The sequence below is a fragment of the Cebidichthys violaceus genome, unplaced genomic scaffold, assembly GCF_023349555.1.
Source record: "Cebidichthys violaceus isolate CVI_PGR_0920_01 unplaced genomic scaffold, fCebVio1.0.p SCAF_28, whole genome shotgun sequence".
Classification (NCBI taxonomy): Eukaryota; Metazoa; Chordata; class Actinopteri; order Perciformes; family Stichaeidae; genus Cebidichthys; species Cebidichthys violaceus.
The window spans coordinates 2,174,334-2,189,473 of NW_027176461.1; the positions used below are offsets into that span (position 1 = coordinate 2,174,334).

The following is a 15,140-nucleotide window of genomic DNA, read 5'->3' on the forward strand; positions in this document are numbered from 1 at the left end:
CCCCACCCCCCCTTGTGTCTAGTTGTTTTCCTCCTGTCGAGAGTGATTTGCGGTATCACCAGTTTTCAGAAGCTCCCAGCTGTGACAGCAAGAGCACAGCTGACCAGGATGTAACAGTAATCTGGCAACTTTAATGTCCAATAAGCAGACTCGAGTGACTGGCTGCTGTTTGCTCACTTCATTTGTCACAAGGTGTCTTTTTTTTGTTTTAAAGGCACTGCTTTGTGTTTACTTTGTGTACAGCAGTAGCTCGCCCTCTAAACTGCCTTAAGGACCTGACACCTCGGATAAGTTATAGTCCACTTGTGCCTGTTATTTATGGGCTGTTTGTCCAAGTAATTCAGACTCCACAACAAGTTGTAATGGCAGTGCAATCATTGTGTTTTTTTAATGTACTCAGGTCAGGAAGTGGTTGTTTGCTACGCATGCTAACTTCTATATTGAGAAGCTGGTGTTTCAAAAAAGGTTTGTGGTCTCCGTTCTATTCCTGGAGTGGAAATGCGCTGGTCAGCTCTGTGGGTTCTGTCGAGCCACAGATCTGAGTGCTGCTTCACAGATGCAAGCAGTGGGACGTCTCAAGGACAGAGATGGAGCTCGGGCACCTCGGGGTAAACACACAGGTGTCTCCTTCCTGGGCAGCTTCACAGTCACAATTTAAAAGATAATTGAATGCAGTAGTTTTTTCTTAACACGCTGGCGTCATAAATAATTGGCTTAATGGTTGCGATAATGCATTCAATCAGTCTTCCTGCTGTGTTTAGGGGACTTGGATGCAGTAGTTGGTTACAGTTCCAAGGTTTGAATCCTGTCTGTGCTTGATCTGTCGGCTGTTGGCCCAGCGTTACTCCTCATGACTGAATGTCCTTCAGCAAGACAGCAATACATTGCCTAATTGTCGTTTTGGGGGGAAAAAGTCAGTTAAAAAACAGTGAGAGCTTTTTTAAAATTAAAAACCTTTTGAGCATTTCTTTATTTTAATTTTCAAGAAGGGCAAAATAATCTTGGACACTAATAATAAGAATACAATGCCATTACAATATCACTCATTAGCCTGTGAGAAGAATAATTAACATAAATATACCCTACATTAACTTCTACTTCTTTTTCTAATGCCAGGCACTGCAACCGAGCATGGTGATAGTGGGAATCTACTGTGGTGTTATTGCTGCCATGTTCCTGCTGCTGAAGACGGTGAATTTCCGCCTCCACCATGCCCTGGATGAGGGGGAGGTGGTGGAGCACCAGGCCAAGGAGAGTCAGGGCAGCCGAGGTGGCACCGAGGGGGCCAACGATGTCGGCGTCACCCGTCGGCAGGACAGCAATGGCCCGGGGTAAGTTCATGTCTCACTCAGCCCAATGGGGGGGGGGGGGGGACGCGATCTCTGGCGACGTAGGACAAAGACGCTCCAGGAGTGTGACTAAGCTGCTCGGACGATGAGGCAGAAACAATTAAGGCTGTGTAGGAGTTTTGTGAATTAGCTGGAAGATGCTTCATGCTTCCTGACCAATGATGGCGAAGAGTCACATGGAGTTATTTTAAGGCGATGTCATCTGGAGCTGAAGTGAAAGGTCTGGTACTCCAGTGGTGAAAAGACACCGGTTACTACACGCAGAATAAATACATCGCTTTAGAGGCTTCCGGATAGAGCAAATCGAGCTGAGCTGTACCGGCAGAAAGGATTGCTACTTTTCATCGTTATTTAGTAGAATCACCTGCAGAAAGGGAGAGATTATTAAAGACAACAGACAATTCAATTTATTAGATGATACACACCATGCATGCTTAATCACCAGTGCATCCTGTGGGGAATTTACCTCCAAAGTATTCAGTTATTCCCTTGTTCAGTTACTTTTAGATTAAAAAACAATGTGTGCTTGTTAGTGTGTGGTTGATTAAGCAGACTTAAAGGTGCCCTGTGGAGTTTTCTAAACAGTATTTCTGTTAACATTCAGTGTTACTCACCAAACACATTGATTTGGTCCAAAATAAGATATTCACTACATAGTACATACTCAATATGTGTACTGTGGTTCAGCACACTTTTGTGTAAAGCTTTTACTTTCACTTATTGTTGTCACAGAGCTGTCCACCACTGTCTGTTATGAACGTTGACTTCATTACCACATTGCATTGTGGGATGTTTACGTTGTGTCCGGTGTTTCCAAAATGTAGCATTTAGAACATACTAAAAAAAAATATCTTGCAAACTGTTTTAGAAAACTGAATAACATGTTGGATTGTTGAATTCCAGACGCAGCCATTGTTTGTGTCTTTGAGGCCTAACAAACACGTGGATGAGAATGCATTTCCTCTCAGATAAAACACTTTCAAAGCCAACTTTTTGCTTTTAAAATGTTTAAAACCTGCATGGTTTAGTTTATTCAGGTTTACTCATTTCTGCTGGTGCATTGCTGTGTTATGGCCACGTGTAGACCAGTGATATACCGTAGTGTGAAACAGTTGGCAGCAACGTGCATCACGTCACCCACATCTATGTCTGGGCCCACTCACAGAGCATCCCTCCAGAGAGCTACTAGTAGTGACATAGTCCACAGGGTGCGTTCTTTTTTAAAAGTTCATTTCAGTTGTAAGCTTGCTCTTTACCCAGGATGCAGCTGGTTTTTTGTTTGTTCTCACTTTTTTTTTATGCTCTGCTCCGATGCTATGGCACATAAAATACATGATCTGACTAGATTTTGGAGGATCTTACTGCTTAAATTGAGCACAAACCTTTCCTTAAGCAACCCATATGTTTTTAAAGTGTGTTGACAGTGAAATATGTGCTAAGTGATGCTCTGATTGGGGACATTAATGAGCTCATAAGTATGAGGGTTGTGTTTAGCATGGTTGAACAATAACATTAACAACTAATAATTAATTACACAAGTCATTTACATTGATGATGTCGTCAGTTACAGCAAGCACTGCACAAAATAACGTATTACCTCATCTCTGAATGCCAGGCTTTGGTCTTTCTTTCTTTTTTTTTTTATTAATGAAGAGGTTTAGCTCTCTTTCAGAAGGAACAAAAGCCAGTGAGGTTCCGGCGTTTTACTGCCCATGACTCGAAGAAGTGACTCATGTTCACATTCCAGAGGGAGTGCTTAGCGGGACGCTGAGAGAAGGGAAAGGCAGCAAGAAGAGCGAGAGCTCCCGACCACAGGGGCAGTCGCAGCTTTGCCCACACATCTGGAGTTACATTCCGGGTTGTTTGAGTTTACAGTAGAGCAGACGAGCCGAGCTGAAGTTGATTAAGGTGTTTTTTTTGCACCACTGCCCACCCATGTTCCCCTCACTGGTCCTTTTTCTGGTCTCCGCTCATCCGCTCTGTGCGTTGTAGTTCATTACTCGCAGTGTTTGTGTTGTGGTTTGACCCGTTATGAAATGTTTTTGGCATATAGAAATGATTTATAGACGATTTCTGGCAAGTTGCTTGTTTCGACATACCGAATGGTTTAAACAAGCACGTCCGGGCTAAAAATAGGCCGGGACAAAAATCTACATGGATGCTTTTGTCTGTTTTTGCTCCTTCAGTTGATTTTCAAAACCCACATAACAGATGTGAAATACAGGCCTGTTTAATAAAGTTACACCATGTGTTCAGCTTGATGAATTGCGCTCTTCAGTCTGTGCCATCCATTCAGATTCAAGGGAGGGGGTCCACTGTGCCTGTACTGGTAATACCAATGTGTGTGTGTGTGTGTGTGTGTGTGTGTGTGTGTGTGTGTGTGTGTGTGTGTGTGTGTGTGTGTGTGTGTGTGTGTGTGTGTGTGTGTGTGTGTGTGTGTGTGTGTGTGTGTGTGTGTACAGGGACCCTGGTGGGGGTATTGAGATGTCAGACTTCGTCAGGCAAGAGACTCCACCAGTGGACTGCAGCTCCAGGAACTCCTATATTGGATTGGAGTCTAACCAGCAGGTAAGCAGAGCACTGATCTGCTGCGTACCAAATACTGGGCTGAATATAAGTTGATTGTGATTACAAGACCCACTGCTCTCCTCCTCCTTTTTAGGAAAGAGAGGATGAATATATATAAAGATAATATATATATTTAATTGACATAAACAAATGAAAGTATTTGTGATTTGTAAAATGGTGACAAGCATTGGTGACTAAATAGACAATCAATACTCTATAACCATACTCAACAGATTAATACATATTTTAAATAATAACTACTATGTAGTACACTATATTTACTTTCCGACATTTTATTTGAGTGTTCAAATTCTGAGTATGCACTTCACTGCCCTCAAAAAACTCCCTCAGTGAAATGAAGTAGTATCCTTGGCATGTAACGATCCTGCAATGCTTTGAATTGTGGGGCTGTTGATGTACAAATTGCAGTTGTACGACACTACAGCACTCTGTCGTAGAGGGAGTAATGACTGTGAACAAGGGAGACGAACTGTCTTGTGGAATACGATGTCAGCCCCAATTAAGCAAAAGAAACATATACTTTGTGATTGAAACACACAGAATTTAGAGTCCTATAGTAGTAATTTAGTTTCAGACGTATATACATACTATTGTGTTTGCATTAAAAGAAAATTGTGTCTATGTGTCAAACCGAACTACGTCTGACTCGTACTAAACCAAAAGGAGCAGTTTATTCACAAAATAGTTGAATCACTGCTTGTGTTACAAGTGATAAATAATCAGTAAACTACTGCTACACGCTACAGGGAACAAACTTTAATCTTCCCACAAACAAGCGTCGCCTGCTGAGTGCTGACAGCTTTCAAACCTTCTCCCGTCACAACTGTGTTTACTGTAACCCATCCAAGATGCACAAAAACGGCTTACCCAAGGAGTACAAGTGCAAGTTTAAGATTGACTGTTGTTGTTGCTGGACAAGAGGAAGTAGCTGTTTGTGTGTAGAGGGACCTTTTCATTAGGTATGATCCTCACATAGCTTGCTGTCAGCTGATAGCTCCATAAATATTCAAAGTTATTTTGCCGTTTTGCTCTGTGAGATATATTTAACCTCTGAATCCCCACGGGTGCTGTGCTCTACGTCTTTGTACCGCGTGTCCTTGAGTCGCTAATCAGCCCGCATGTTCTGCTCAGCTGCTGTGTACCGACTGTGGAAGGGACGCCAAAACTTTCTTTGTGATGACAGTGAAGAAGCGCCGGCTGTTTGCGTTACACAAGCTGCGTCTTCTTTTGGATGTCGTGTTCTCGAACGATCACACGTCTCTGATGAACATTTGACTCCAGAAATTTGCTTTTGATATCCTGACAAAAGGCTTGACTTATCTTTTATTTCAGATTGCATCCACCCATGGAAGAGCAACAGGAGCTAAAGGTAACTATGATTACCTTTTCATGTATACTAAAATCATTGTCCTTTCTGTCTATGTAAGAACTGACTTGTTACAAACATATTACTTTGGTTTTACGGTCTTCTTTGTGACCCTGTGATGCATTTTCTTTTCTGCGGGATCACCACATCCCTGACCATGATCACCTCAGCTGCCTGGAGCTGTGGTCTGACTCAGTGTTACTGTCACAGTCACACTTAGATGAGGCAGCTTCAGACGGGAACTGTAATACTCTGTAATAACCAGCATGGGAGTCATTTTTCAGGAACTCCTTATTGGAAAACTGAGAAGAAGACAATAAATATACTTGTAGCTTTGCTATTGAGTCCAATGTACTGTGTTTGAGTGAGGCTGTGTGTCGTCTGAATAATTCAGCGAGTCTGTTCGATGGCATTCTAATTAGTCGGCAGTTTGCGATGACAGGAAGTGGTTGTGAAGTGGGACAAGGGCTCTGCTGGGGTTTCGCTTTTTTAATCTTCTTCTCTTCAAGGATTCCGTCCGCTCAGACTGTCCATCACTCCCAGGAGGTATCGCCGAAGAAAGGCTCGCAGGATTTGAGGAGCAGTGATTGCAAAGAACAGTTACATCTTTGTTCAGAAGTTATCTTGCAGAGCCATCAGGGCTTTCAGGGAATCTATTCAGACGAGATCATGATATTTGGTTGTACCAGGTATACAACTTGTAGCACCTCCCAGAAGTAGTGATTGTGAGAAAAAGGCAGGGCTATCTATTTCTTTAGCCTGCTTTTGATGCCAGTTATGTGTGGGTGCCCAGGGTTAGTGGTTGTGAATGTATAAATAATTGATTCAACTTGTCATCTCTTAATTGCTTTCTTCCCATCTTCGCAGGAGATGTGGGAAAGACTTCAGATGACATCAGTTTGACTCTTGTCGAGAGCTGCAGCCACGATCATGGTAAACACGCATGGCATTCGCATACAAACAAAAACCTTTCTCATGTGACCGGCTGTGGCATCTCATCACCGTCCTCAAACGTGTCTGTTCTCTCTGTCCGTTTAGATCTGCTGTCAGACACAAAGATGTACTGCCTTGTTCCCAATGACTCCTTCGCGTCCTTGCAGCCGTCAACCTCCTTGTGTCCTTCGGAGCTGTCCAGGGAGCCTGCTGATCTCTGTAATTCTGCTGCTTATCACTTCAGCCTGTCGCACTCCTCCTGTGACACCGAGGTGACCACTCATGCCTCCATGCAATCTCAGAGCTATAGGAAGGAGCTCCGTTCTCGGGGCCTGCCTCGGACTTCTAGCTCGGCGGGTTCTGCTTTCCCTGACCCGTGTCTACCAGACTTCACTCTGTACCCTCCACCCAGGAGAGGTGGCCTTGACCCTGTGTGTGAGCTGGAGGCCGCCAGACCACACAGGCCAGGGGTGTGTGGCAGAGACGGGGCGGAGCGGCTGTACCAGCAGGACCAAGCTGTGCCCTCCACCTCGGGAATCGAGTGTTATAGGCACAAAGAACCACGCAGAGTAGCCCGCTCAGCCTCAAGGGAGGCTGGGGAGGGTAGCTCAGGACTCTACCAGGTGGAGGTGGGTGGTGGTGGGAAAGGTTCTGTTGGAGGAGGAAAGTCCCAGGGAGGGGAGCGCAGTGCTGATAGCCTGAGGAGTTTGAGTACTCGCAGTAGTGGCTCCACTGAGAGCTACTGCAGTGGCACAGACAGAGACACCAACAGCACTATCAGCAGTTTTCACAGTGAACAGACCAGCTCGACACATGTGGAGAGTCTGCTCTCACTTTCAGGGGATGAGCGCGTACGGGACAGGGGAGATGCCGCATCTGCACCCGCAGACGGTAGGACTTCTTCAAGCCTCGGCAGCAGTAGCTCTCGAGGTCTCAGCAACCTCCCGTCCAGGGAGGCCAATAAAAACCCTCACGCCAACGAGCTGACCGCTAAACAACCTGCTGACACGCCGTCGTCTGCAACTCAAGAGCTGGTGGAGCCTGGCAGGTGCCAGGAAGAGCCTGGCATCAGGACCAATGCTGACGGCTCCACAGGTGTAGCTGCTCCCGAGCAGGAGCAGGTGAAAGACGACGGTCAGCCAGAGTCAGCCACCATTGTTCAGAGGACTTCCTCCCTATCAACAGGGCGCAGTGGACGCCGGCGGACTGGCAAAAAAAGGGCCAGCAGCTTTGATGCCAGCCGTCACCGGGACTATGTGTCCTTGCGTGGTATGGCCAAGCCTTGTAGTGCTGTGTTTACTGGGGGTGGAGAGGAGGACTCCAGCGACCAGAGTGAACTCAGTTGTGCCTCCAGTCTCCACTCCACCCACCACCTAAGCACAGACAGCTCGTCTAGCGCCACTTCCCGCTCCTGCCACTCACCAGAGGGCTGCTACAGGGCCCTGAAAGCCAAGCACACTGCAGCCAATGCAGCTGCGTCGTCCTCCAAAGGAAAAGCCGCGGCAGCGTCCGAGGCAGGAGTGCGAACCGAAGGGAAGCGGCGCAACTCCCGCCGTACCCCCAGCACGGGCAGTGCCAAAACGCATGCCAGAGTGTTGAGCTTGGACAGTGGTACGGCCGCCTGCCTTAATGATCCCAGCCGCCTCGGAGCTCCGGCTGGGCCCCGGCCCCTTACCACCTCCAAGTCGGACCTGGAAGCCAAAGAAGGGGAAGTCCTAGATGCGGCATCCCTGCTGGGTCGGGCCTCCCAGCTGGAGTCAGTGACCCGCTCCAGAAACAGTCTGCCCAATCAGGCAGCTTTCACTGAGCCTCAGGATGCCACTGCTGCTTCCCTGCGGGGTACGTACCACACACACACACACACACACACACACACACACAGCGCTCTGACATACTGTACACATACTGTCTGCTTTACTAGTAGCGTTTGATGACAAGTCCACATTACATGTCTTCTCTGAAATGCTTCACAAGAAATGTTGTTTAACCCAAATCCACCTTTAACAGGCTCGACTACTACACTTGTTTTGACATGCACTCTATTTTGTGAATTATCAGCAGAACTGTATCTGAAATGGCCCCAGACAGAATATAGTCACTATTATTAGCCTACGTTTGATATTTGTGCTTGCTTTGCAGATTCAGATTGTTTAAGTGGTAACTGGATGATGCTTGTGCATTGAACATACTTAAACTTGAAACCATATATCCTGCTCGCTTTACTGGAAAGCTGCTTTCTAGCCTATTACCAGGAGCATAAGCAGAGAACTGCCGAAATTGAGTGTTTTGGGTGTAGTCCTCCAGACATTAGGCTTGCTTTATTAGTGTGTGTGTGTGTGTGTGTGTGTGTGTGTGTGTGTGTGTGTGTGTGTGTGTGTGCGTGTGCGCGTGGTTGCATTAGAGATGTTGTCTGCCTCTCTCATTCAATGTAACCATGGTGAGTTTCCATGGAGTGACAATTCTGACCCGAGTGTAGTCTTCCTTGTGTAGATCACTATTAACATGACGGCACAGTGAGCGCTTTGTGCTGAGGTTAGACAAACGGCAGCTCTCTTATTAGTGTCATCCACACCGAGTCACACACAGACACTTCTTCCCCCACATTCGTCGTTTCTTGGGTCTTCTTCTTTGGCTCCTGTGTATTGTGGACAGTTTACACGATGTGTCGCGCGCGGTTGTTTCTTAGCTTTCTAGAGTTTGCACCTCCTGGGATGTACAGCATGAGAGGCAGGATATGCCCGGGCATGCCAACTGTTGGTCGGAAAGATTTCATAATTAGTGATTCTTGCTGTCTGGATCTGTGGATACCTGACTCTGGTAGTAGAAACCAGCGTTGGTAGTTTGGTTAAATCTTTCTTTGACTTTACTTGAAGTCCTCAGTAGTGGCTATTGGTGGGAATTTTTCTTTGCTTACTTGGTATTGTTATGCTTCAGAGTTAATTTATTGCTGTGAGCCTAAGAATCTTTTCAGTGGATAAGTAATGCATTTTAAAGAAAAGTTACATTTGTACAACCATGTCACCGGTAGACGTGACGTCTCCGTCTAGTCAACACACCCAGTGAGACCCCGGCTGCAGTGACGCTGTGAAGATGATGCAGATGCAGAAGACCAGAAAACACTGACCAATCCGGCCCCTTTTTTTTGGGGGGGGGGGGGTGCTTAAAGAGACAGGTGCTAAAACAGCGATTCAGACAGACGATGATTAAAGCTATATTCACATAGACGGTATGAGAAAAATCATTTCTGTTTTATACATTGAAGCATTTTAAAACATTTAGTTTTCTTTATTTGTGCTACTGTTAGCATGTGTTTTAGCATATCACAAATATACCTTTAAATTGTTAAATTAAAATGAAATTAGAACTTCTTCTGCCGCCTTCGCTTCCATTCCACTAGCTCTCGTCCAGTTTGCCCAATGGTGATGTCACTACAACAATGTAACTATGTAACTTTTGATGAAGCCCTTCCACTGTGGCTGCAAGTCAGCATGATGGTCAGTGCTATAAATGTCTGAAAACAGAAGCAGACGTAGAGGAGAGTTATTAAGTCAGAAGACTGACTCAGCAGTTATTGAGCAATATCTCTTTAAAGTTTGCTAGCATTAGGCACCATGAGCTACTGGTCATACCAGACCATGTACAGCGTTAGCAGCAAAACCCCCGCGTGCAATGAATTGAGTGAGGCTGTGTTTTATTACGTTTGAATTCAACTTTTGATTTGTAAGAGGAAGAATGTGTTATTTCATCTTCCAAAAGTTACATTGTCTTGCTGTGAAGCAACGGACTCAAGAGGATCTTTGGGAAATTAAGTGTTTCATTATCTTTTATTCACCACTTGTGGCCACAGTGGATCCGGTCCAGCAAAGGTTATGAGGCTGGCTTTGAGTGCTGCCAGTACAGTACATCCCGTTCCAGTGTTGTTCTGCCTACCGTGTTGTAGTGGGTGTCTTGTTCTTAAATGGTTGCTCTCATTTCGGAGGAATACTCTTGACTTAGTCATCTAAAGTTCAAGCAGCAGGTTTTGTAATTGTTGTTGCTTTGTTTTTTTTTGTTTTTTTAAATGTACCTGAAATCCAGCAAAAACTATGGAAGTATCACCTCACACTAGACACTACTACACATTAAGCTTTCAAAAAAAGGAAACGCATCCAAGCTGATTGGCCAATGATGTCTCTCACCATGACAGCCCCGGGGAGCGAGGAGACGGTCATATTTCGCCGTGAACGTAGCACATTTCGTCGGCAGGCTGTGCGGCGGCGACACAACGCAGGGAGTAACCCCACCCCACCCGCCTCTCTCATTGGATCTCCTCTCAGGTACGCCGTGCATGGAGCAGCGACTCGTGTCTGTCGCTGTGTTGCCTGGTATGAGCATGCTACCAGGTGGCCGCTCTCTCTCCTGTCCCACATCAACACCAATGTGCGTCTGCTGCAGTGCATGACATCAAGCAAGATGTCGTCTGTCACGGGACGGCTGTCTCCACTCTGCATGCGATGTCTCTCGTCCTCTTTTTCTCAAGACTCTTGTCATCCTGTTATAATATGCTCTATAATCTTTTGAGTTCCACATTTTGAGCATGGATCAAAGTCCTTTTTAAACTCAAAGGCACAATGCCACAAGGCCTGACTAATCTACTTGACTGACGCGCCGTCTCTCTCGGTCGATAAAACACGTAGACGTCCCGACGGTATCACATTGCTTTGCCCTTTTTACAGACCTCTCTGAGGAGAGAGATGAAGATGTCAATCATTTTAAAACTCGAGGGTTTAAGTCTGTCCCCACCAACTGTTTTTATGTTTTTAACTGTTAGAGGCCTTCGCTGCTCGTAGATTTTAACAGCCCTACTTTTAACACCTTCTAAACCAGTTTTGCATATGTTATATAATAATATAATTTTACTAAATTTGCCTTTTTGTTATTTGCATCTGCCTCACTGCACCGTTTCAGTGTTGGGTGTGTGTCCCTTCCTGTCAAATTAGCAAAGAATAAATCCCCTCATAGATATATCTCAAAAAACCGACCGTATTTAAAGTGGCGGCTTTAGCGCCGTTAACATAAGAACACGTAAAAGCTGAGTGTTTATGCTCCACTTGTGCTGTGGATATACATCACTTCCTGGGATCCGTAGAAGTCTTTCAGTTTTGTTGTACATCTGCCAACAGCTATTCACCTCTAGCCAAGATTTCCTGCATCTATCTCGCAAGGTCACGTTTCGAAATGCTAAGCCTAAAAAAATGTTAAGCAAGGAAAACAAGTGTGCAGCCGGCCAGCGGTCAATAAACTTCCAAATGCAAGATCGTTCCCTCTTCCTGTGATCCCTCCACTTTCCTCCGTCCCTTCACTCCAAAACACCTTTTTTGACTTTCTTAATGTTGCATCGGACATCTTAGGCTTCGTCAAATAGTTTTGTCACTTTATGATTCTTTTAGATAATATTAATTTGAATAATCATACAACTAAGTCATCTACAAGTGGTATAGTTAATCAGCATCACTGAGAGTTATCTACAGCTTTATAGCTTTTGGAAGTCTTAGAAAAGGCTTTTGAAAACAAAAGACGTCCATCGCTGGTGCCATGATGGAGGTCCACCTGCAGCGTGCATGTAAATGTGGAACATGAAAAAGAAAATGAAGCTTGTGATCACTAACTGATAAAAGCAACATGTTGATTATTGGATACAAATGACATGATACAAATCAGGTGTAAAAGAATATTTATTTGTGGTCAAACATTCTGAAGACACCAAACTCAACAGCTGGTCATTGACTTGGGGACCTCCACTATGACGAGCAGCATCTGCATCACATCACATGAAATCCCTCTGTGCCCCCCCCCCCCCCCCCTCTTTGTGATAACGCTGTATATCAACAGAACCCCTCTGGCCTCCATCACTTCTCATTTCCTCCCCTTGTCCCTTCTCCTCCCAACAGTCTTCAGGAGGCTCTCAGCCAGGCCTCCCAGCCTTCTGCTTCCCAAGTGAAAAGTCAGCCATCCAGAACCCCGTCCCAGGTGACCGTGCTGAGCGCAAGCGCCTCCCTGCTGGCCAGGAATGGAAGCATACACCTGGAGGGTTCTCAGGACAAGGCCTCGACTGTTGGCGCTACCAGCTTGCAGGATGACTTGGGTAGGGAGCGCACGAGGAGAGCCGAGATGTTAAGATAAAGGAATTTCTGATGGAAGAGAGTTGGATTGGTGGTTCGTGGGGAGGTGGATACATATGACAGATTTTTTCTGCTGTACTGTCCTGGTTTAATTGAAAGTGGCAGCGAGCACGGCTCCAAATATTCAACAATATTGGGTCCTCAGAAGTGGCAAGGACAGAAGAAACAAAGGTCTTTTCTGTTTATCGCGGGCAAAAGAAAAACAAATCACGTCAACGATGCCTTCTTGCTGAAACGGGTTTTGCCCTCAATAAACAAAAAAAAGACCCTTTCATTTGTGAGCGAAGGTGGTTTGTTTCTTCTTTATTGTTCTGGTTTTCGGTGCTTTGGTTAGAAGAGTTGGCTTTGATGGTTTGGGATGGCTTGAAGAAAGCTGGTCACGGATGTGACTGTTGCACTCAGTCACAGCAGAGCACTATTATCCTCGGCCGTTGGATTGACGCAATCGGTCAAAGCCGGGCGCAATTATCCGTGCTCCATTTATCACTGTCTGTGATATTGTCTGTCGCCAATACTTGACCTCACTTGGATGTTACCCACATGGCAGACAACAGAGTGTTGCAGACTGCCGTCGCTGCCTCTACATGAACATGTTTCACTGATATCCATATCAGGTCAATGATTGTTTAAAAAGGAAAGATAGAGGTTTTGTAAGAGCTGTTTTCCGTCCTTCCTCTGAACCGTGGTAAATCAATTACTGCTCCTCATAATTTGACCTGGAGCAGATGGCTATTATGAGAAACTTGGTGGTCTGAGTGTCTGTGCTCGTGATCTCAGAGCAATAATAATTCTTGTCTAATTTCATATGAGGTCACTACTTTGATTACATCTAAATATATATTACAACCCTGATGTCAGACATGTGTTGACACAACACACGTGTTCGGTAGCATAAAGAAAATGTGTAGAGCGCTGATGATTTAATGAGGAAAAAATGCATTGCACAAATTTAACTTGCGTCATAGTTCATTTATAGTCATCCATAGTAATGAAAATAAGAACATGCTTGATTTTTACTTGTTCTTGTCATATGTGTTGATTCACACTGAACACATTTAGTCCATACTTACTGTGCAACATGTTTCCTCTTGACTTATTCATGGTTCGGCCTCATTCCAGCTTATCTTTCCTCTCATTATCATTCAGCATTTTTAACAAGCAAACTATTAAAAACAGGAACGGCACACGGAGTTGGGATTTGCAATTTGAGATTTCATTAACCTGAGCGGGAGCCGCGTTACCATGGCAACTTTCTATATTCCCCCTGGACTGGTGGGTATAATGCAGTATTTTATGAAATCTATTTAAGGTGTTTCTTGCAATAGCCATTAGCACGATAGATTGGAAATAACATTGTAAGAGAAGCTCTATTCAACCCGGTTTGTAGGCATAGTTGAAATAAGCCGGTCATGGTTCTATGACGTTCTGTAGGCGTTGAGCTTTACGGCTTCTACATCGATATCCTGCTTTCACTCCTCATCACATGGATACAGTACATAAAGCTCCACTGAAGCAACAGAAGAACATTGAGAACAACCTGACTGCTGTGAAGGAAATGACAGACTTGCTTATAGCCTCTTTGGGAGGAAACACATTCACTCAATGATCCCATCAGCTCAGATGAACACAGTGAAACGAAAAAAGATATCTAATTCCTGGGAACAAAGGACCATGTGGTGCAATTAAATTATTCCCACAGACTAAGTCACTCTTTGCTTCTCTCTCTTGTTGTTTGTTTTTTCCAGGAAAGCTCACGCCCTCCTTGTATGAGGCCGGCGGGTGTGACATGTCCCTGGTCAACTTTGAACCTGCAACCAGACGAGCCTCCAATAACATATGGTGAGTGTCGAATTGATAATTCATCTAATCGGTTTAGTGCGATTTCAAATGATGACCTTTAGACAACATCTGACTTCTACATTGACTATATTGAATCGCTGATGCATGACATTTTGGGTGGAGATAGTGACCAAGCATTCTTGGACTTGTCTCTTTGAATGTAAGTTTGAATCTGAGAAACATGTGTTTATAAATTATACAGTGGCTTATACAAAGTGCAAGATGAGTCATTTGTGGATTTGGAGACCATAGTTCATGTTTAAATGATGCTTGGTCAACATGTTTTCAAATGTGCTCAATTAAAAAGTTGATCTCAAAATTCTTCTTTAGTTATATTTCGTCCAGTTGTCTACCTTATCTTTGTCTGGAGTTTGGTGTTGCATATTTTGCCATTCTTTGTGCAGTCGCTTCTCCACTGGCTCCATTGGTGTCAACATGGCTCTAGCTTTTAAAAACAACTTAACCGTACAGTACAAAAGCCAAGCAAATAGCCCATTGGCTATTTAGTTTGAGGTCACCAGGAAATGAATCATGATTTAATACAGTAAGTGCAGCAGATGCTTTTCTCTCATCAGCGTGCTCATTTTGTCTAATGCCCTGCAGGGACACCGACTCCCACCTCTCCAGTTCTACCTCAGTTCGCTTCTACCCTCATGACCTGGTGAGTACCCAACCAGTGAGTGTGTGTGCGTGTGTGTGCGTGTGTGTGCGTGTGTGTGCGTGTGTGTGCGTGTGTGTGTGTGTGTGTGTGTGTGTGTGTGTGTGTGTGTGTGTGTGTGTGTGTGTGCGTGTGTGTGTGTGTGTGTGTGTGAGTGAGTGTGAGAGAGAGAGACAGACAGAGAGCTAGACTCAAACTGAAACACACAACATACAGAGACAAAAACAAACTCTCTTCTGCATGTC

General features: G+C 44.9%; 1 protein-coding gene across 2 annotated transcripts in view; it reads left to right on the forward strand.

Annotated features, from left to right (window-relative positions):
• The window catches only part of pcnx1 (pecanex 1), a 32,593-nt gene that overhangs the window by 745 nt on the left and 16,708 nt on the right, over positions 1-15,140 (forward strand). For both annotated transcript variants that reach the window (XM_068721640.1, XM_068721641.1), the window contains exons 2-10: positions 1,117-1,331; positions 3,812-3,917; positions 5,271-5,307; positions 6,172-6,237; positions 6,343-8,076; positions 10,424-10,553; positions 12,168-12,361; positions 14,144-14,237; positions 14,841-14,898. In XM_068721640.1, the coding sequence (XP_068577741.1) occupies positions 1,117-1,331; positions 3,812-3,917; positions 5,271-5,307; positions 6,172-6,237; positions 6,343-8,076; positions 10,424-10,553; positions 12,168-12,361; positions 14,144-14,237; positions 14,841-14,898 (2,634 nt within the window). The remainder of the gene's footprint in view (positions 1-1,116; positions 1,332-3,811; positions 3,918-5,270; positions 5,308-6,171; positions 6,238-6,342; positions 8,077-10,423; positions 10,554-12,167; positions 12,362-14,143; positions 14,238-14,840; positions 14,899-15,140) is intronic.